This window comes from Grammomys surdaster, unplaced genomic scaffold (genome assembly GCF_004785775.1).
Source record: "Grammomys surdaster isolate TR1022 unplaced genomic scaffold, NIH_TR_1.0 129, whole genome shotgun sequence".
Lineage (NCBI taxonomy): Eukaryota > Metazoa > Chordata > Mammalia > Rodentia > Muridae > Grammomys > Grammomys surdaster.
The window spans coordinates 2081848-2103176 of NW_021604587.1; the positions used below are offsets into that span (position 1 = coordinate 2081848).

Below are 21329 nucleotides of genomic sequence, written 5' to 3' on the forward strand. Positions count from 1 at the left end.
ATAATGAGGTGCAGACAAAGAGCTATAAATGCATTTTTGCGCCCAAGCCCCTGCTTTAAAGTAAAATCCCTCAGCTGTAGTTTGGGCTTAACTAGCACATCATAATTATTGTCTCTAGGACATCAGAGGAAGCCATTTTTTTTTTAAGTCCAACAGGGTCTTTTTTTTTTTTTTTTTTTTTTTGAGATTGCTCATCAGCTCACTGACAAAATAGAGCAAAGAAGAATTTTTAAAAGTGCTACAGCAGCGCAGCACTGTTATGTTTATTCTCAAGTACTAGGTTTCGAGACCACTTGTAAAAGCAATAAAGCACAAGGAGTGACTGCAGTAAGTGGGATCCTTAAATGTAAGCCTCTAAGAAATTTCAGTGAAGCCAGGCACAAACAGCAAAACCTGAGCTCTCCAAAGCCCAGGGTGGGGTACTAACAATAAGAGACCCAGCACAAGAACCAAACTGTGCGGAACAGCACGTCAGGCCTCACTTAGCGTCCCAAGCCTTTCATGCTAGATTACTATCAAGTGTCTAGAACTGAGGGGTCCTGGAAGACCTTTTAGTGGGTTTCTTCTTCTTAAAGGGGGTGAGATTACTTATGATTTATTTGAAAATTAATTTCATACAGAAATACAATAACAAGAGGCTCCTTACTTTAATTTGTAGAAAAATCAAGTTTAATTTGAGTCTGGTGAACTGTAGCCAGGTATAAATGACCAGGCTGAGAAAACATCCTATCTGATCCTATTATTGTCTAAGTGTGCTTAAGAACTTTTCAAAGAACATACATAAAGAACTTGTCGTAATGCTAGACGCTGGTGGTGCTTGCCTTTAACCCATGAGTTTGAGGCCAGCCTGGTCTACAGACTGAGTTCCAGGACAGTCAGGGCTAAACAGAGAAAGAAACTCTGTCTCTGCATGGGGGATGGGGTAGGACTTGTTTTAATATCTTTAAAATATAATGGGGACAAATACTTCTAACAATCTTAAAAACTAAAGGGATACATTTTAAAGCCAAATGGCAACATTAAAACTGGGAACTATCTGTTGAATTTACTGACCTTTAAAAATTCTCTTAAAAGACCCACAACTTGAATTTACTGTGTAACTCCAACAATATGTAGTATTCAGCACTCTCCCAAACCCAGTATGCTCCTACTTTCTCAAAAATACAAACAAAAACCGGGTACTAAAGGTAATTTCTTATAAACAAGAAAGCATTTTGGATACTCATCAAGTTTCTAAAAGCAAGAATTTGAGAAAATTCTGAATAGTCCAGGTCCTAAAATATTGCCATGCTTTTGTAAAATACAAATGAACAGATTTTTTTTCCATTTTCATTTCTGTTTAATATGACATTTCTGGATCAGATCATTTGGTTATTTGGACATTATGCACAGCAGAAGTAATGTAAAGGTCATGTTTTAACATTTTAGCAGGGTCAAGTAGTAAATTCAAAGGTAATGCAGTCATCTAAAGGATACTTTTTAAATGAGCAATACTAGCGCAAAGGGGATTTGCAAAGCTATTTGAAATAGTATTTAGTCCAAAGTAAAAGAGTAGGTACATCGGGCAATTGCTTAAATTCATATTATAAATGCTTCCTAAGTGACTGGAAGTCACTGCATGATTAGTGTTGGATGCGGATGGCAAATTCAGTACAGAACTCGCTTATTACAGCTTACAAAACTTGTAAAAAGTGTTACATTTTAACAAGTTAAAAAGATACGTTCTGTCCTTTAAGGAGAGTAAGCAAGAACCCATCAGAAAAGGACTGAATAATGTGGCTGGAAGACTTGCTTTAAAAAAAAAAAAAGAATCCATACACAAAAACTAATACAGAGCAATTGCCTGTCGTCTATCAATTGTCTCAGAAAGAAGAAACATGCCACTTTATTTCTCTTAAGGCCTGATGTCTTCTCCCTGCCCTTTTCCTGACAGCCTCCTTTGTGTGGTCTCTAAGCAGTCCTACTGCGAGCAGCTGTAGACGCTAATTTGTGGTTCACTGAGGTGTCAATTGAGTCTTAAACCTAAGAAACAACAGCTGCAAAACAATACTTGGCTCTGGTGCAAATATTTTCAAAGGTAGACTAAAGTTTCGACTGTTATTTTAGATAAACAAAAAACTCAAACCATAACCCTCCATCAAGTCACACACAGAATAACACACAGCCAGGGCTGAACTCATTGCGTAGTGACATTTCTCATCTTGTTACTGCTATTCAGAAAGCCTTTCACGACTTTACCTTGACAAAAGACTTCCTTCACTAGATGAAAAACTAGCTTCCGAGGCGATTTTGTGGGCTGTCTTTGTCCTGAACGTGCTGCTGCCAATATCCAAACCTGTGACAAACACAGCCAAGGAGAGTGAGAGTTAGCCACCTCACAGCCACGAGACAAACGCACATGCAGTCTTCCAGAAATACTGGAAAATCAAGAGGAATATTCTGTTTAAGTCACACAGAAGGTTTCAGGGCTTCTAGGCCCAACGACAAAATACTCAAGAACACTGAAAAGAAATGGGGAATTTTCTTTATAATACTAAAAATCAAATCAAATCAAATCAAATCAAATCAAATCAAATCAAATCAAAACAAAACAAAAAGCTAAAACTACCCAAGGCATTCTGCTTTATTTTTCACTTTAACTCCTCAGTTCTTTCCTGTGGTGTGGGGACTGAACCCGAGACCTCCTCAAGTATGCTAGGCAAGGATATGACCTGAGCTAAGTAAAAGTCCTCAGCAAGCTCTGCTTGAAATGGCCAGCAGGTACAAATAAGAGGCTGAATAATTCACTTTGTTAGGACAAGGTAGGGATGGCTCACCAAGACAACAGGTACAGGGAACCAGGTCTCAGACATAAACTGACACTCCTGGATGACAGGCTCCCACACTATCTATTCTTAAGCCCTTTGGCTAAATCCTGTTTCTTATCCTACAAAGAAAAATAAATTTCCACTAAAAGTCATCAAGGCCACTCTCTCAGCCTGTGTTGAGGACATGAATACACAACTCACCCTTTTCCCTGAGGATGAAGGCTAGGCTGTCCCTACTATTCTCAGCCTTGGATATTTCTGTGGCACTTCTGTTTTCAATGGGCAGTCACCCCAGATCCCAGAGTGTGCACAAGCAGCTTTGCCACAGACGTGCTGAGTTACTAACCTCTGAATGGTTTGCCTGCATGTAATCTCTGTAGCAGGATAACTCTTTCGGCACCATGTCCACGCTCAACCCAAACAGGGTCTCCACATTTGTATAGGACAGGACTTTGGGTTATGAAAAGTGGGGTACAGAACTTAAGTGGGTTTTCTCAGTAACAGATCTGGAGACAGAGACCTAAAACATCTAACTCAGAAAGTAACTGAGACAGGAGTGAGAAGTGAGGATGAGATTCCCACGCTCTCTGCTTTTCAGTGCAGTCAAGTTTCCCTTCACCCTCTGCTCACTGCAGCTCAGGGGAATACAGGAGAGTAGACAGGAGAAGGCAGTGGTGAGTGGAGAGTGAATGCAGGGCACTGTCCACTCTAAGAGCAGCCAACAGCGTCAGAAGCTCCTGTCAATACTATCATCAGAGTACTGGGATCCTTCAAGGTGTGACTGTGAGATAGACCCAGGAAACTGAACCTGCCTGTGCTTAGCTGTACAACCTGTCAAGTGCCATTTCATTTATGAAAAGTTTAACAGAATATGGTCAAAATACATTGTGTAAGTGTATGAACTGCTCAAAGAATAAATATTATTTGAAATAAGCTATTAATATATTTAATAGTAGCATAATTTTTATAGATAACCAAGAGATGACAACTTAGCTTTTGTACCTGCCAATTAGGTATCAAAATACACTTGTCATCCGGCACACAACTTTAATTTCAGCACTTGGGAGGCAGAGGCAGGTGGATCTCTGAGTTCAAGGCCAGCCTGGTCTACTAAGAGAGTTCTGGGACAGCCAGGGTTACAGAGAGAAACACTGTCTTGAAAAAACAAACAAACAAACAAAAACAAAAATACACTTGCCCAAAATATCTGCATTGCTGCCTTTTCAACTATGTGTACCTGCTAAGCAGTTATGCTCTGAGCCAAGGCATTACTCTCTTGAGACCTTATTTATAAAATGGGGGGGGGTTTGGAAAAACACCATCTACAGTCTATCTCAATTCACACTGTATGTCACAAATGTGGACAGAAAGCTGACCCACACTGAGATGTTTCCAAAACAATAGGGGATCTTCTTCGGGACAGAGGCCCTGCTTTACACAAGAGACTATGATCTCTACATTTTTGGAGCTAAATCATAGTCACCAAAATGGTCGGCTCTCCCGAGGAGCCTTTCACTTCCAGGCCTGGGCTGGTCTTTAATCCAAAGTGGCTCACTGAATCGTTAAAGCAACAAAATAAATGACAGTGCCACTGATATTACTAAAAATGTATTCTCCAAATACAGGCAGATAGCACATGTCTTGAAAAAGTATCTGTCTGAGGAAGACAAGTTTGAGACAACTGGAAACCTGAATATGGTCTGTGAATTATATGACATTAAGAACTCATTGTACAACGCTGATAGGAAAAACAGAGTATACTGATCATAGAAAATTAAAGCCACACAGAGCTAGAAAGATGGCTCAACTGATGGTTAAGAGTGAGTACTGTTCCTCTTCCAGAGGACCTGGGTTCAATTCCAAGTACCCCCACAGTGGTTCACAATCAATGTAACCATGGATGTCTCTCCTGACATCCATTGGCACCAGGCATGCATATTATACATATTCACACTGGCAAAACACATATACACATAAAATAGAACACGTAAGTCTAAAATTAAAAAAAAATCACTGTACACTTTATTCTACACTATGTACCTTTTATAATGGGTGTTCAATTGAATACATGAAAAGAAGATATAATAAAAATGAAAACCACATGTTCCATGGGAGAATGTAAGAAAATTAAAATGGAAACAAAATCCTAGATTAAAGAAACTATGTTTAAGTCTAAATGTTAGTTTTCTTGGAATTTACAGTCCTTTCATTATAATAGCGGATAATTTCCCAGAATTCCCATAAGAGTGGACATGCGGCACAAGGCTGTCCTGCCTATTAGATGAGGAGGCATAGACAGAGAAGCCTGGAGTATCTTCTGTGGTAGTTGGTGAAAAGAGACCTTCATGAAACACCAAATAGAATTGTAGGGTCTATAAAGCTATTACCAATGCTGGGCTCCACGTATGCAGAAGTGAGGCCCCTTCCAGATGCTTGTCTGCTAAGGATGAAAATGTTCTTGCTCACTCAGACTCAGTAATACTCACTATAAAGCAAACTCTAAAACCACGCTTCTGTGAACATCGTCCTGGCTGTTGCCCTCGGGCCCCTGCCACAGGATTCAAGTGCTGAGTCTGCCCCAACTTACTTGAAAACTGACTTTCAAATCTCTCTTCAGCTTGATTTGAATTGTCTTGAATGGTAGACTTCTTCAGTAACTGGTAGGCTTTTGTTTCTATAGATAAAGAAAAGCAAAGAAACATTCTACTTTCAACTGTTCATAAGTGTTTCTTAAATTCCTCTACGAGGCTAACATTTCTCAGATGCATGGGCTCCCTAATAGTCTCCCTATAAAGAGGCAAATATTTCTCAAATGCACAGTCTCCCTATGGAACCCAAGTTAGCTTCAAATTTGTAATTTCCTACCTCTACCTCATAAGTGTATGTCTCAAATAAAAATTGAGTTGCATCTAAATTTTAAGACTTAGGGACGAACTTTAAGGGTTTATTTGAGGTCATAAATTCATCATTTCAGTGGATCCCTGTGCAGATTCACTGTCAAAATCAATAGCTCCTCTCTATCCCAGGCTCGCAGAAGCAGCATCCTGGTAGGAAAATCTCTGGGCTCCAGCCCCTGATTCTCAGGCTCTTATGCTAGAGTGTGGGGCTCTGAGAGAGGGGAGAGAGAATGCAAAGATCTCAGGAGTGTTAGAGGCAGACCTACTGGTCGGATTCAGTGAAAAATCTAATCCTAAGGGCTAAGGAGAGAGTGGCTGCCCACAGAAAGCAAAGCTAGGTGCACAGAGGGCTCAGCAAAGCTGCAGCCACAGTTACAGATTAGATGCTAGGGAAAGCGCTCACCGAGGACCTGAACACTATCAGGAGGCTATGTGAGTTAAGTGATGGTGGGCCAGCTTCAGACTCTGCAGGCAAGAGTATATTTTTTTCTTGAACAGTGCAGAACCCTTCTGCAACAGTCTAGAAGGCTTAGCTAGGAAGCCAACTTCACAGTGCAAAAAGGCCAAACAATGCATGACTTTTTTTTTTTTTTTTTTTTTTTGTGTAACTTGGGCCCAGGCTCCTCTAGAAGGAAAGAAGACGAGCAAGGAGTTAAACCTGCAGTGTGCTGCTGCCTTGCCAATCCGGTTACAAGTGAGTGGGTTACAAGTGAATAAAGGAGAAAAAGTCACATGCAGAAATAAAAGCTAGCCTGCTGTAAACACAGGACTAAGAGTCGAAGAATCTAAGCTCATCCCTGCTGCAAACAAGGCATAAACCTGAAAATCTGAGGACTAGGCAGCTGTAAAGGGCTTAATGTACGCCATAGCCTGTGCCTTAGAACTCCAGGGAAACATTTGTCTCATTTGTAATGTTAACCACTCAAGAATTATGGAATAATTAAAATGATTAGGTGAATCCAACATTTTTAAAGAAGCCAATGCTTTTCATAGACAGAAACATATATATGTATACACACACCCTCAAGTTTTCGGTTCTAAATCCTGTAGTCAAGCATTATTATATATTAACTCTATGTCAAATTTTAGCTTAAGACGTAGGAAATATTGCAGTTTAAAACATACAAGGCAAGAGGTCTACATCCCACGTTGTATCCAGCCAAGAGATTAAAACCTATTCTGTTTATTAATTCCATGCTGATGACACAATGAGATAAATATATTTCCTCCACTTTGTTACATAAGCTGCCGGAGCCCAATCATCCATCTTCCTGCAAAGCTGAGGGAGCACTAAGGGGTTTTTTCCCTTTTTGATATGCATTTTGGGTCTAGAAAATAGAAGCAGCTAGAGAAAAAAAGGTGAAAATGTGCTGAATAAAGGGGGTAGGACAGAGAGGATGCTGAGAGGAGAAAGAGAGAGCCTTAACTTCTTATCTTTTATTCTCTTTTATATGCAAATGTACACCTGCTAAAATACTCCTAAATCTACAAATAAAAAGAAAATATCTGATGAACAAGTGCTTTTAACAGCCCATTACAAGATACACATGTGTTTCCCCAGCCTCTAAGGAGTGGATGGAGGCAAGGAACTGCCCATTGCTTTTGCGGAAATCCTTAATAATAAAAAAAAAAAAAAAAAGAAAAAGAAAAAAAAAGAAGAGTTGGGTCTGGAAAGGAATAACAAAAGGAGACACAGACAATACTATCACTGCTGCAAGGGAACCAGACCTTGAACCCACAAAGAACCAGGGCGTTCAACTAGGGCTGTTTAAGTACTGTTCCTATATGAAGTGGGCAGAAATTCTAAAATTAAAATTGAAGAATGCTTTCAGTAGAAAGAATGCTACGGTTCTATTTATTACTTTTCATGTCTTTCTACACATGTTAAAAATGTTTTGTCATATTATATTAGATGCACCACCGATGAAACAAATGAGGTCGCTCTTGCAAAAAATAACATTAAAAGCAAAACAGTATTTCTAAAATTAATTCAAAAGACACGTTATCACTTTAAGCCCATAAATTGGTTATCTAATAATCTGCTCAAATAAAAATGAAAAAAATTGAATATAGGTGCCTTTACAATTTAGAAAATATAACAGAAGATGCTTGTATATTTAAGATTTCAGAGAAAAAAAGGCCACATGTCTTTGAATGTGGGCAGTCTCAGCATAGGTCTACACAGAGGAATCTTCACATCTGGATTTCTGGTGCTAAAATTGTCCACCAGGAGCCTTGGGTCAGCAAATCCACTGTGAGGTTTCTCTACCTGCTTTCCCCATGAGTGCTGCTAATAGACAAGGACCACTCCTAATTCACAGGGCACTGGGGCAATGTCAGAAAGACATTTACATTCTAGTTTAATCTCTGTGAATCAATTCAACAATTAAATCTGAAAATCAATGCCAGGCTTGAAACTGACCTTTCATGGCTGCTCCCAAGCTGAACTGAAACAGTTCTGAGGGTACCAGATCCGCCTCTCTGTGTCCTTCAGTCCCACATCACCAATTCAAAACCAAACATGGATTAAAAATATTTGGGGAAAAAATGTGTTAGTATTGGGTATATACAAACTTTTTTTTCTGGTCATTACATCCTAAATGACACACTCTTATATAGCATTTACATCATATAATGTGTTAAAAGTAATCTATCAAGTATGCAGAAGATGCATGTAGAGTATGGGAATACCAAGCCATTAGACATGACAACTGCACTGCTGCTGCTTACCACTGTTTAATCATAGGAGGTGAATTTTCAGTTATCAAACTCAGGAAACATTTGACTTTTAAAACACTTGAGTGACCTCTGTTAAAATCTGGGTTTAATGGTATAATCCAGTGCTTTTCATTATTTCCCACAGGCTCATGAAAGCTAAGTAGGAGCTCTACCACTGAGCCACACTCTCATTCTTAACAGTTTTGAAAAAATATTTCTAGCAATCAGTACTCAATAATTTGTATGATGGGAGGAATCAGAAATATTGACATATCTTTCTTGCTTATAGAATGGCCGGGAATAATGGGTGTGAGGTGACCCAAATGCTAGCAATGTAAAGTATCAAGAAAACCCTTCTTAAACCCCTATAGTCGGCTGAATACTGCCTTCCTCACGTACAAATTTAAATCCACTCAAACCTCAGAATATGATCTTATTTGGTAATAGATTATTATAGACACATCAGTTAAGGTAGGCAAGATGAGATTGCCCTTTACTTTCACTGAAGCCCAAAGACTGGTGTCTATTCCACAGGAGCAGCAGACACAAAAACACAGAAAGGAGGCTGTGAAAGTAGAGGCAAACATAAACACTGAAGAGATTCCATCATGAACCAGAACCACTGGGAAGAAATCTTCCCAGAGCTTGGTCTGATAGTACCTTGGTTTTTTGCATCCTGAACTGTGACAGACCAAGTTTACTATTTTTGTTTTCACTTTTGAAATTCTGTTGCTCAGGGAAGCTTCCTGTTAACACCAACGCTGCTTCTGCTGCAGCTTGTTGAGGATCTGGGACTACAAGTGCAGGGCACTGCAGCTGGTAAGCTTATGGCACCATCACAGCAACTTGAAAAGAAGCCAGTGCTCTCCCCGACTCCCGAGTTTATCAAACTGTCTAAATCCTCACCTCGTCTCTCAATTTGAATTGCCTGTGTAAAATAAAGGTCCTTTTACAAATTGATCCACAGAGCCTCTCCCAGCTTTGAGACTCCTCCACAATTCTCAACCTAGAAACTGACTTGGATGTGTCATAAAATGCTTATGCTGGTTAGTCTGATGTAGCACAGCACAGAAAGCCCAAATGGAATCTTACTGCGCATGTACTGGGAGACTCTCTCCTCAATTAGAAGTTCATGTGCTCAAATGTAGGACACTAACCAACAGCTCTCCTCAGAACGGTCTTTTATTCTTTCACATCCATGTTAAAAAGCCTCTGTTCCCCACCTGCAAGCAGCAGGCAATAGGCTCTATGGCAGAGAGGCAGAGGTGCTGGCAGGCTGACTCTTGCCTAGGGGCAGAGGTGCTGACTACCATGGACAACAATACAACAAATAATGCCCTGGTTTCACATTTGTTGGAAGTTCTCTGACCTGCACAGCAGATAATATGTCTCTACTAATTCTTCCGAGTAAAGCACTTCTGGGACAAGGCAAGAAAAAAGCATTTTTAGTGAACTTGCTGTCCTGGAGGTTATATGCCATTACTTGGGTGGCCCAAACTTGTCACTGCATTCTTTCCTCCTGGGGTAAATCCAGTCACCAATGACAACCTGACCATTGTATGTTTTCAGCTGTAATGTTTGGGGAGGTGGTGCTGGAACCCAGAACCCAAGCAGCACCCTGCAAGTAGATGCTGACCTGTACAGCCTCTCCATGGATGCTTCAGTGTGACGATGAAGAGTATTTCAGCTGGCCAAAGAATATTGAGGAGGAAGGGCACAGCGAAGCAATACTTTTAACACAGCTTGACCATCAGAATTGGTGTTAAGAGAATGAGAGGCTGAATGGACATTCTTAGAGGCTTAATCCTCTTGAGATAAAAGCTGAGGGCCCTTTTCACATGCAGCTTAAGGAGATGAGTTTTGCCAGGATGGGCACGTGGGGTGGGAAAAGTGCTGGTGGAGTGACTGACTGAAAGAGATACTGTTCTGGCCTGAATCAACAAGCATTTAAGGAAACTCCTTAATTCCCCACTTTTATTCATTTGTTTGACAAATTAAGGGTTCACTGTGTGGCACATACTATGTAAGGTGCTGGGTTTTTATGATTTAATATAAGTTGTATCATTTGCTTAAATGAAAGGTTGGAACTGAAGGGACATTGGTGTGAATGCAAATAAAAATGCCATCACTGTGGATGTGCTTACTTCAGAGGGATATATTCTCCCATAATCTTACTAAGCATTACTTTCTTCCTTGATTGCATGTTTCCAGGGAAACTGACCACAACATCCTGCATCCTTCACATGGTTTCAGAGGTCCAGCAATGCTCAGGTTTGTCCCACTTTATAAAAAGCAAACCTCTTAGTATAGCAGCGGACATTTTTGTAAGCTGTTCACTTCTCTCAGTGTAGCCAAAGAGAAAAGAAATGTATGGCTACTCATCACTGCTTCCCAGAACAGCCTTGTTAAACTCATCTGTTGCTTGATATACACTGAGGTCTACTTGTCCCAGGTACAAGCCCTGATACAGCTGCCTTTCTGTTAGTAGAACAAGAGTCAGAGTGGAGAAATGGAAACATTGAATTATCAAGTTTGAATTGGATTCCACATCCACTGAGCTGGTCCCAACCTTTCTAAGTTTCTATCTGACCAGCAGGTTGAGTTATTCACATTGAGTCCTAAGGGACTATTATCAAAGTTAGAAATGTCTGAGGCTTGCTGAAGGCAGGGGCAGTCTTTTCTGTTCTTGGTATCCCAAGATTTAATCCTAGTAATGGGCTAAATATATTAAACATTTAAATGGTGTATTACCTATCATATACAGAAATACATTTATAGATATAACATTAATCTTTGTTTTATCTGGATTCTTTAGTAAGAACTCTAGGCAAATATAAGGGAGTAGACTGTTACAATAGGATAGTCTGTGGGAATACTCAATTTTGTCAACTGGGAATATGTGCTGTACAAGGGACAGTCCATATAAATCTTGGGGGAGAAAACACTTTTTTTTTTCTGTTACACCAGGCTGTTTATTTTTTTTCTTTTAAAAAGTTTATTAGATTGAAAACACTTTTTCTATGATGACTAATGAGCCAGATGCCTTTGGAGGGACAGTGAATCTTTAAGGATGAACTCGGCTAAGGGGGCTTAAGTTTGGGAGGATATAAACAAGGAGGGGAAGTGACAAGCAGTCAGTGTTCTTAACTGCTGAGCTGTCTCTCCAACTCTGAAGAGCACTTCTGAATACCAAAGTTACTATTATAACTTTCTGGCCACTCGAGGGACAATTTTATCAGTAGCTTTCAATCTTAACACTCCAATGTGATTTGATTAGAGTTGCCCCGAGTCTTATTAGAAAGCAGTTCATCTACTAGGGAGGTTCCCTCCAATATATGGATGGGATGCAGAGAAACAACAAGGATAATTTTAATGTCCTGAGAAAGCTGATATAGGGGCTGGAGAGATGGCTCAAATGTTAAGAGGAAGCTGATATCCCAACTGGACCTGCTATTTTTTTTTTTTAAAGATCCCATATATGAGCCTATGTGTATTCCATAGCATGTTTCAAAAAAAAAAAAGTTGTCAGCCATTAAGGACTTCATCCAGCCTGGTCTATACAGGGAGTTCTAGGACATTCAGGGCTACTCAAAAAGCCCTGTCTCAACAAACGAACAAACAAACAAGGACTTTATTTTCAGCTACATGATACATTGTGAAATAGCAGCTCCCAATTTTCAGTTTCCTTCAAATTCTTCTGAGAGCCTTCAACATGATCCTATGTATTATGTACATTGCAGAAAACAAGAGATCACCCAGGGGTTGGCCTCAAAATATGTTATTTCCCCAAGTATTTTCTGTACAGGGTGCATTTTGGATAATGCTGCACTGTCCATCGACACTTACAAGACAGCACATCATGAAATACCTGCTGCATAGCCATCATGTGGCCTCCAGAAGGATGTCTAGCTGCCTTCAGTGTTACCCTGTCACTTTGTACCCGAGTCACAAGGTGAATGAGGACAGTGCCGCTATGATTCCTTGGTGATGGCACCTCCAGCAGTACTGCTGAGCTAGCTCTTTCAAGAAATAGTCACTTGAGAACACAGCTAATAATTTGACTCCAGAAAGATATTTTTAACTCATCAGAAGAAAGTCTTGGAAGATTTCTGTATATGTTTGGATATTCCAGGTAGTCCATAAAGTAGACTTAGTGATGAACTGCAGGCTAGCTCCTGGGACCTTACCGATCATGCTGTAGGTCTCTGGTTCTTGTGCCAAAAGCCCTTCAGTGACTACACCTCAGGTGAAAGTACTGCAAGGTGTATGAGGCACTTAGACGTGAACCTTGTGGGAGGCTCCAGGGTGCTTAGAAGGACAAGGGCCTGGGTGGCAATGACAGGACAGTGATGCTGTAGTAAAAATATCTTAAAGTTTCCAGGACTCTCATGCTGTCTGTCTGTTTGTTTGTTTAGAGACAGGGTTTCCCTGTGTAGCTCTGGCTGTCCTGAAACTTGCTCTGTAGACCAGACTAGCCTCCAACTCTGAGATCTGCTTGCCTCTGTCTTCTGAGTGTTGTGATTAAAGGTGTGCACCACTACGAGGCCTGACTCTCCTGTGGTATTTTATAATGGGTAGTGCTTTAGTGTGCTAAGGCATACTATTCTCTGCCAACTATTGATAGATGGAGGGTGGACTGTTAGAATTACCACCTATTTTAAACAAGTTTACAGATGAACCTTTGTGATCACAGGCTTACAGTCCTAACTGAAATACATTCAGTTAAATACTTCTGCACTCAAAATTAAATATAAGAAAAATATAACCAAATGACTTCGTGGATATCTGCAGCTTAGGGATTATCTATATTTCTTCTTTTAACAGCAACAATAACAACAACAAAAACAAACAAAAGTCGGAGAGAACCCTATCAACATTTCCTCCAAATGACAAACCAAAACACAATGAACATTATTGGAAAAAATGTTTAAAAGGAAAGAACATCTTTGTATAATGAGTGAAATAGTACACATATATAATAACTGCTCTGCTGTAAACTCCATTTTCAAAACAAGAGTTCATTACAGAAACTTGAGTTTAAAAATTAATCATCATGCCATGAATTATATTACCATAAAGTAAGCCATTCTCTTTTGCTTGTAAACAAGAACAAAACAACCTCATATGCAGATGCATGCCTCAGTACCTCAGCAATGGTGTGTTTATGTGTATAAATATTTAAAGTCAGACCTTTGAATTTATAATGAAGCAACATACCACTTTACAAAATAAGGATCTAGTAAATTTAGATGTGCAACAAATAAGGTTCTGTTCAGAATACTAATTGCTGCTTGCTGATATTCCAAGCCAAAACAACTGTAATGACACATTTCAGATTCCACCTATAAACACACCTAATACATGTGCACAAGTCTTAATAGGTCTTGATGGATGAAGCATGATTAGTGAGAATCTTAAATTGCCAGACAGGCTTTTATACCTGAGGCACAAGCACACTCTCGATCTAGTGCATTTTTAAAAATATCAGTTTTAAGTTCAATTTCTACAGAAAAGAAAAAAAGTAAAATTAGAAACACCTACAGTTTGTCATCTAGTCTCTTACCGTGGCCAACTGATATCCTCTCGTGCCTACAAGTGCTGAAAGGCTGCATGATGGGGGATGCTTACAGACTGAATACTTAAAATGGACACAGGAAGCTCAGTTGTTCACCAGACTGGGTTATATTAGCACAGCTCGCATGCAGAAGTTGAGTGCATTCTCTCTCTACCTCGTGAAGTCACTGGAGCCAGCAATGACTAACCCTGAATTTTCTGATCATGCAGTGAGACTGCATTCTGTGACTAAAAGTGTTAAGCACTGGTCGCTTTACCTGTGACTGGGGCTGCAGCTATGCTTTCTTCCCTGCTCTCATCTCCACAGCCACTTGAAACTTCTAAAAAATTAAAAACATAATAAATACATTTCAAAATTAAGTAACATTTGTTCTTTGGCACTGGGGGTGGAACCTAGGACCTCACACGTGCTAGGCAAGCTCTCTTCCACTGAACTACACTCTTAGCCCCACGTGCTTTGTTTTAAGATTTATTTTATGTGCAAGAGCATTTTGCCTGTATGCATGCATGTGCACCATGTACATGTTGTGCCTGGTGCCTGTGAGAGGCAAGAAGAGAGCAAGAGTAAACAGACAGCTGTGACCTGCCTTGTGAGTCCTGCAAGCTGAACCTGAGTCCTCCCCAAGAGCAGCCAGTGCTCTTAACCACTGAACCATCTCTCCAGCCCCTCTACGTGGAGTTTTTAATATAATTCTTTTATTTTTTCATTCTTTTCTCACTTACAGTTTTTGTTAATTTATTTCTTGTCTAAAAGGTACTGTTAGCATAAGTGACTAGCTTAAGATTTCTTTGCTAGAAGCTCAACAGAACTATACTTAGGGTTTCCACTGAGAACACACACATTAACTGAAAGATACCATAAAACAAGCAACATACTATACACATAAAACCCAAGATGGGCTTTGGTTAACGGTATTTTATATGTATGCCTTGAGAAAGGATGTTGCATTGACTCTGAATGCCTTTTTGCTGTGGACACTGCAAACAATAGTTACCTTGTTCCCTTGTAAGAACACTGTTGAGCCGCAGAGCGGGTTTTGCTTCCTTTATTCCATTATTGTCATTCAGAATAGATGGCATGCTGCAAGATGATTCATTACTGTGAATAGCTGACCTATGGTCACATTCTTCTGTAAGCTCTTTTTTCAATAATGTTGTTGCCTACAGTGTTTCAAAGAAAGCACACACACATAAAAAAAAAATCAAAACAAACTGGAACCCTGTTCCTCTTGCTCTCAAAGACTCAGATTTAAAATACAATTTTAGGTTAAGCTTTACTTAGAATTTAATTTCTTTCCTGACATTAAAATGTCCTCAAGATCAAAACAGCAGAGGAGGGCAGAGGCAGAGAGAGAACCAACATGAAGTTGGATGGGCAAGGAGATAGGAAAAATATGGGAAGAGTTTATGATCAAAATATATGGAAAACATTTAATTAAAAAATAACATCTGGTTATTTTCCAGCATAATTTAATTCTATACAATTTTCATTCACAATGTTTTTGAAGACTTAACCTTATGTACTACACAAATGTCCTACTTGAAAAGTAGGTCTGTGAGACAAGATACCTCTGCTTATCTGAGCTAGCCTGTTCTCCCTTTGGTATACATAAGCAGACCCTCAGACATCCTTTCTGAATGAAAGATTTGTTCTTGCATTGCATGAATCCTGATTTCTAGACTTGTAACAGAAAGTTGGTTTAGGGGCTGGTGACAAGGCTCTGCAGGTAAAAGCACCTGCTGTTTTTGCTGAGGACTTGGGTTTAGTTCTCTGCACCTACATCAGGCAGCCTGTAATTTCAGTTCCTGGGGATCTGATGCTCTCTTCAGACCATTACAGATGCTGCTTGCATGTAATACACATATAGACATATGTATAGGCACATATACCTAAATAAAAATGAAGAAATATACTAAGCAAAAGGATAAGTGACCTGTTCGTGAGTCTTAATCTTTAGCCAAGGATAAAAGTCTAGGCTTGCCTTTGAGTCTCCTGAGAAGCTGGAGAAACTCACTTGCTACCAAATATCTTTTTTCAAAGAACATTAACTATCCCATCTGTACAGGGAAATCAAACTTAATCTCAGCCTCCCTGAGAAGCAATGTGAGGAAAACTGGCAATGAATGTGATCTGAGGTAACTAAGCCTTTTAATTTCTAGGTCAGCACTTTGCTCCTAAGACATAAAAATATGCTAGGAACAAGAGGTGACTATCTAGCAGTGTCCCACTGCCAGAATACACACTCTATATTAGAGAGTAGTGATTTGCTCCATCCTGGTGACAGTGGTGGTGGCCTGTTGATTGATGAGTATAGAAAATATGGGTAATGTCCACTCAATCTGCAAGAAATGGGCCCAAAACACCACAAGCCAATACGACTGGAAGAACTAGACAAAGGTCCTCAGGTTCTGTGTAGTTAACTGGATAACAAGCAATTGTTCAGTCACCAAGGAGGAAATGAACAATTCTTTGTAGTTAGCACAGCAAAAGGAAAAGATGCTCTGATCTAAGGGTCACAGAAGCAGAGAACGGGAGATTCAGCCCTGAGCATTTAGCTCAGAAAATCCTTTAAGGCTATTGTCCTTGGCACTAATATCACTTAGGTAGATCTCATGGACCTAGGGCTTATGACAGAAGCTAGAGAAACTGGGCTAGGGTGGTATGTGAAAGAGTTGTAGTTTTTGCCCAAAGGCCCCGGAGTTGTTAGCTTTGTAGCTAAAACCTGGGCTGCAGGGCTAATGATTAGGTTCTTTGCCTTTATTTGTATCAACTGCTCCTGGATTTTACTTCTGCTCTGACAAGTCCATGCAGGTGAACTACTCAGGACTTCTGTTTCAGCAGACTGGCTACAGACGTGGTTCCTTGCCCCTGAAGCTAGGCCCAAGCTGGCTCCCACCAGCTCTTATTCTGACAGCCCAGCATCCTATGTATCTTCACTGTGTATGCTCCTCAGGTCTGCATGGAGGAAAGCAAGCTTCCTTAGACTGTATCTTCATATAGCCCACAGTGCATTTTAGATCCAACCTGACCATATCTGCCAATGCCCAAAATTCCTATATATTAGCAAAGTATTTTAAAATATGAATTAAAAACAAAACCTCACCTTTAAAAGTTTTGTAGTTAAACCTAGAACTTTTTATTTTCTTTGGTTTAAAACAATCTATACATTTTGATAGAACTTTGAGTGTATATTTCTAAATTATAATATGTAATATATTTGGTAATAATTTCTTTTTCTTCTTCTTTTTTTCTTCTTTTTCTTCTCAAGACATTTTTTTTTTTAAATAGACTTGGCTACCCTGGAACTCACTTTGTAGATCAGGCTGGTCATGACTTTACAGAGACCCACCTTCACTGCCTCCTGAGTGCTGGAATTAATGATGTGCCACCACCACCCAGAGGTAATAATTTCTTAACCTCTTAATAACACTGTCATAGTATACATTTAAAAAAATAAAATTGCTAAGTGTGCAGTACCATTCTCAGATTTTTTTTTTTAAACATGGGTTCTGGAGATGAAATGTGGGTTGTCTTTACTGACCGAGCCATCTCCCAGCTATGTAATGATTCTTAAGGCATGTCTTTTGCAGATGTTCCAAAAAATGTGCACTTTCTGAGGAACTCCCAATTCAAAGGAGCTTATCATTACCAAGGCACTCTCATAACCGCAAAGGAGCACAGGCCCAGAGTGGCAGCGTTAGAACAACAAGCCTTTTTGCACACTGCACACTAGAATTGAATGGGCTCTGCAGACTGGAGACTCACCTCCTGAAACAAGTTTTGTATTGGCCTTTGTTTCCATGGATCATGTTTATGAAGAGCCACGCACAGGCTTTAGCTCGTCTGCTATTAATAAAGGCTCTCTTTTAAACAGGCACCTTGGGAGTTCAGGAAGGAAGCTGGGGCATGGCCCGCTACTCTCAGCAGTCTGAAGCATTAGCTGGGTCCCTGGTCTGCCTGGGTACAGGAAACAGGGTTTGGAAATGAAATGTCTGGATACACCATCTGTAAAATGACTGGTGTTGATACTTCCGTCTTTCAGAGCTGATGATGTCTAAACTTTTCTGAGTTTCTCTAAGTAGTATTCCTAAACTTATTAAAAAAAAAGTTCTTGTAAGTCAATAAGGAAAAGACATTGTTCACCTAGTAGAAAAATGAACAGTGAACAAGTAGGAAAGGAGCTAAGCACATCACAGCATGATGGTCACGTGAACACAAAGAAATGCAATGCCATTTTAACTGCTCAAAACAGCTTCAGAAGAAGTTGATTATTTAATTTTAGAAAGAACTTGTATAGATGCCTTATCCACCCATTATTTTTAACTCCGTGACCCTTTCAGAGTAAGCTCTAGTATTGCAAAATCTACACCTGACAATTCTATGTCTTATGCCTATGAGTTCATTATAAGGAAATATGAATGTTTGAAAACCTGAATTGCATAGATACTCTATGAGCCTCTTTTAGTAGGGGGGAAATAATAAATTGAAATGTTCAACAGGCAATTAAAAGAAAAGCAGTCAGAGGACTGTGCAAAGTGGAGGGAGTACATAAAGCCATTCAAAATGAAACAGAAGGATATGTGATCCTATTAAAGGAAACTCACTTTGTGGCAAGCAGGAAATGGAGGTTCATACCCAGGCAGTACAATGTGTGTATGTGTGTGTATGTGAGTGTGTCTGTATGTGTGTATATGTGTATTTTACTGGGGCTTGAACCCAGGTCTTTGTGTGTGCTAAGCAAGCACTCTGCCACCAAGCTATACTCCTAACCCTATTTGTAAATGCCTTAACATTAAAAGCCATATCACATGTCAACAGAACTGTTTATGGGCAGTAGCATTTTTCTATTAAACATTTCAAAGTTTTGTTTTTATTTTTCTGCTTGTTTCTTCAAATAAATGACATATAATTCTAAAGAAATCTGATTTGTATAAAGGCAGCAGAACTCCAAAGAGACACTTAGTGTGAATGTATTTAGCAGAATTAATTCTCGTCTTTACTCAGTTCCACTCACACAGCTACTGACACATAACGGCAGTGGAGGACAGTTCCCAGATTTAACTACCACGTCCTCAAAATGTTTCCTCTTGGTTACAGAGAAATATTTTTGCAGTGTTTAAAGAAAAACACAGGCACTGATACTGATTATATTTAAGTTAAAGGAAGGAATTTTATTTATGTAGCAATTAAAAGAGAAATAATCACAAGAGCCAGGATATGAATATGTATGAGATATCAGAAAACAATATATCATTTAGGAACTATGTCTTCTGGTAAATAAAATCCGTGTGGGGGCAGGACCAGACCCATTCTGAGTGACATCAGAAAGTTGCTCTTCTGTGTTAAAGTTCTCCCATGTGGAAACAGACCTCATCAGAATAAAGGAATGTTAAACCACTTTGTATTTCAATGACAATCTCAACTCATTTTTCCCCTACATAAAGTAATTACATATTTTTATGAATTAAAAGCACGTAGCTCAATTATGTAATTGCCTAACAGGTTATGCAGTGCTGACAGATCTTATCTGGTCTCCAGAGGACAGTGAGTTTCCATGGCTTTGGTCATGTGTTTACTCAAGAGAAGGGATTGACTAGAGCTGACAGCACAGAGACCCACAGGTAAACATAATTTACATGCGGCTGTTTAATTAGTCATTTACCCAAGAGATCAAAGTAAATACTTCTAGGCTTCATTAGAGTTTGATTTTTCTAATAGAGCTTTCTTAAATTTTGAAAATCACTTACTTTTAAGATTTTCTCTAAAGAGAGAGCTATTTAACCTATGGTTTCTACTACGTATCTATCCTTTTTCAATACACAGAAGCAACTCAGATACCCTAGTTAGCTAATCATAGAAGGATGATGAGGGCTGAGATATATAGAGAGTAACAGCAAAATATGCTTAACATGAACAAGACTCTGAATTCAATTCCCAGCCCCCTGCCCCCCAACTCCATCTTGCCTCCCTCCTTCCTCACCCTTCTCTCTCATGCACACAGGCAAGCTACATAAACCAAAACAGCTTCAGAAACTACAAAAGCATTTTGTCCTGAAGTTTATAGGGCATTTCATCATTTTGGTGATAACACTGTTCTTTGGAATTGTGCATTTCTTCAGCCACACCTCCACGTTTCAGAAACTGCTTGTTTACTCCCATTTTTAAGGAGAAACCATTCTAGCTCTGCTCAAAAGTCTGCAGCAGTGTTTCAAATTCTAGGAGCTACGCAGCCTTCTTCTGGCTTCCACAGGCACCTGCACACACTTGCACATACCTACATATAGACATACAGACACACACGCATACACACAATTAAAAATAAAATAAACGAGAAAAAAAGAATGGTTCCATTGCCTCATGTGTCAGGCTTCCTAGTCTGTTCTTTGGTTCCTAACAGCCCTTCCCTGTCACTCCAAACATCTTCCCCAGTCTCACTTTGTCAAAAGCCTATTTGTAAAGGGTCACCTTACATGTCCCGATACTTCTTCCATCATAAGCTCTTCCCATTGCTTCTGCACGTAGCTGGGCTCCCTTTCTGAGAGCACACATTCTTTGCCATTTTATTATGTGCATCCTGGTAACCAGCTCTCAGAAGGAGAGGGATGCATTTCATGTATTTCTTTCCTTCTAATGTATCTGGGCTAGTACCTGTGTATAATGTACAATAATGGCCAAAATGTATTTGTTGGCTTAAAATCAATAACTTTATAATATTTTAAAGTATGGCATATAGACAAAAAATCAGAATGTTATAGATGCTTCTAAACTCTGAAGATGTTGTATAGATATATTTAAGCTACCTCTGGGACCTGAATTAATATTAAGTCAGAAGTTAGATCCTTCCACAAAACCTGTAAAAGATCTAAGATCAGAAAGTTAAAAATATTATCAGCCAGTTATGATACCTCACTTACTACTGTTACCGTTTTTTCAAATGTTTATCATTCAGAATATGTTATTTCCCCAAACAAATAGTTTGTATAATCTTGGAACTCATTTAAATAAAAGTTACTACTAACCCCAACCCTTGTTTTTGAAAGAAAATAGCCTCAGCACATACCTCTTCTTTAAGAGAATTATCATGTTCCTTTATACACTGCCCTCGTGTCGTCAATAAGTGACAATCTGGTACTTTTTCAGCTCTGTAAAATAGAAATAGGAAAGACACTATAAATCTGTAAATATATGTATAAATGAGTGAATTAGAATATTCTTACATTTTTAAAGGTCTTATATTTAAGTTATTAGAACAATGTTTATTAAGAAAAATCTGGCACCTAACATATTTGGAATTACAAAACTGTGTTCAAATCCCCTCCATAGGTTGAGTAT

The 21329-nt window shown here is 39.3% G+C and overlaps 1 protein-coding gene across 3 annotated transcripts in view; it reads right to left on the reverse strand.

Annotated features, from left to right (window-relative positions):
- Kiz (kizuna centrosomal protein) overlaps positions 1-21329 on the reverse strand; it is a 103444-nt gene that overhangs the window by 14737 nt on the left and 67378 nt on the right. For 2 of the 3 annotated variants that reach the window (XM_028754985.1, XM_028754997.1), the window contains 6 exons: positions 21058-21139; positions 14992-15157; positions 14254-14316; positions 8127-8192; positions 5395-5481; positions 2239-2335 (listed from right to left, as the gene is read on the reverse strand). In XM_028754985.1, the coding sequence (XP_028610818.1) occupies positions 2239-2335; positions 5395-5481; positions 8127-8192; positions 14254-14316; positions 14992-15157; positions 21058-21139 (561 nt within the window). The remainder of the gene's footprint in view (positions 1-2238; positions 2336-5394; positions 5482-8126; positions 8193-14253; positions 14317-14991; positions 15158-21057; positions 21140-21329) is intronic. The other variant, XM_028754990.1, reaches the window with a different exon arrangement.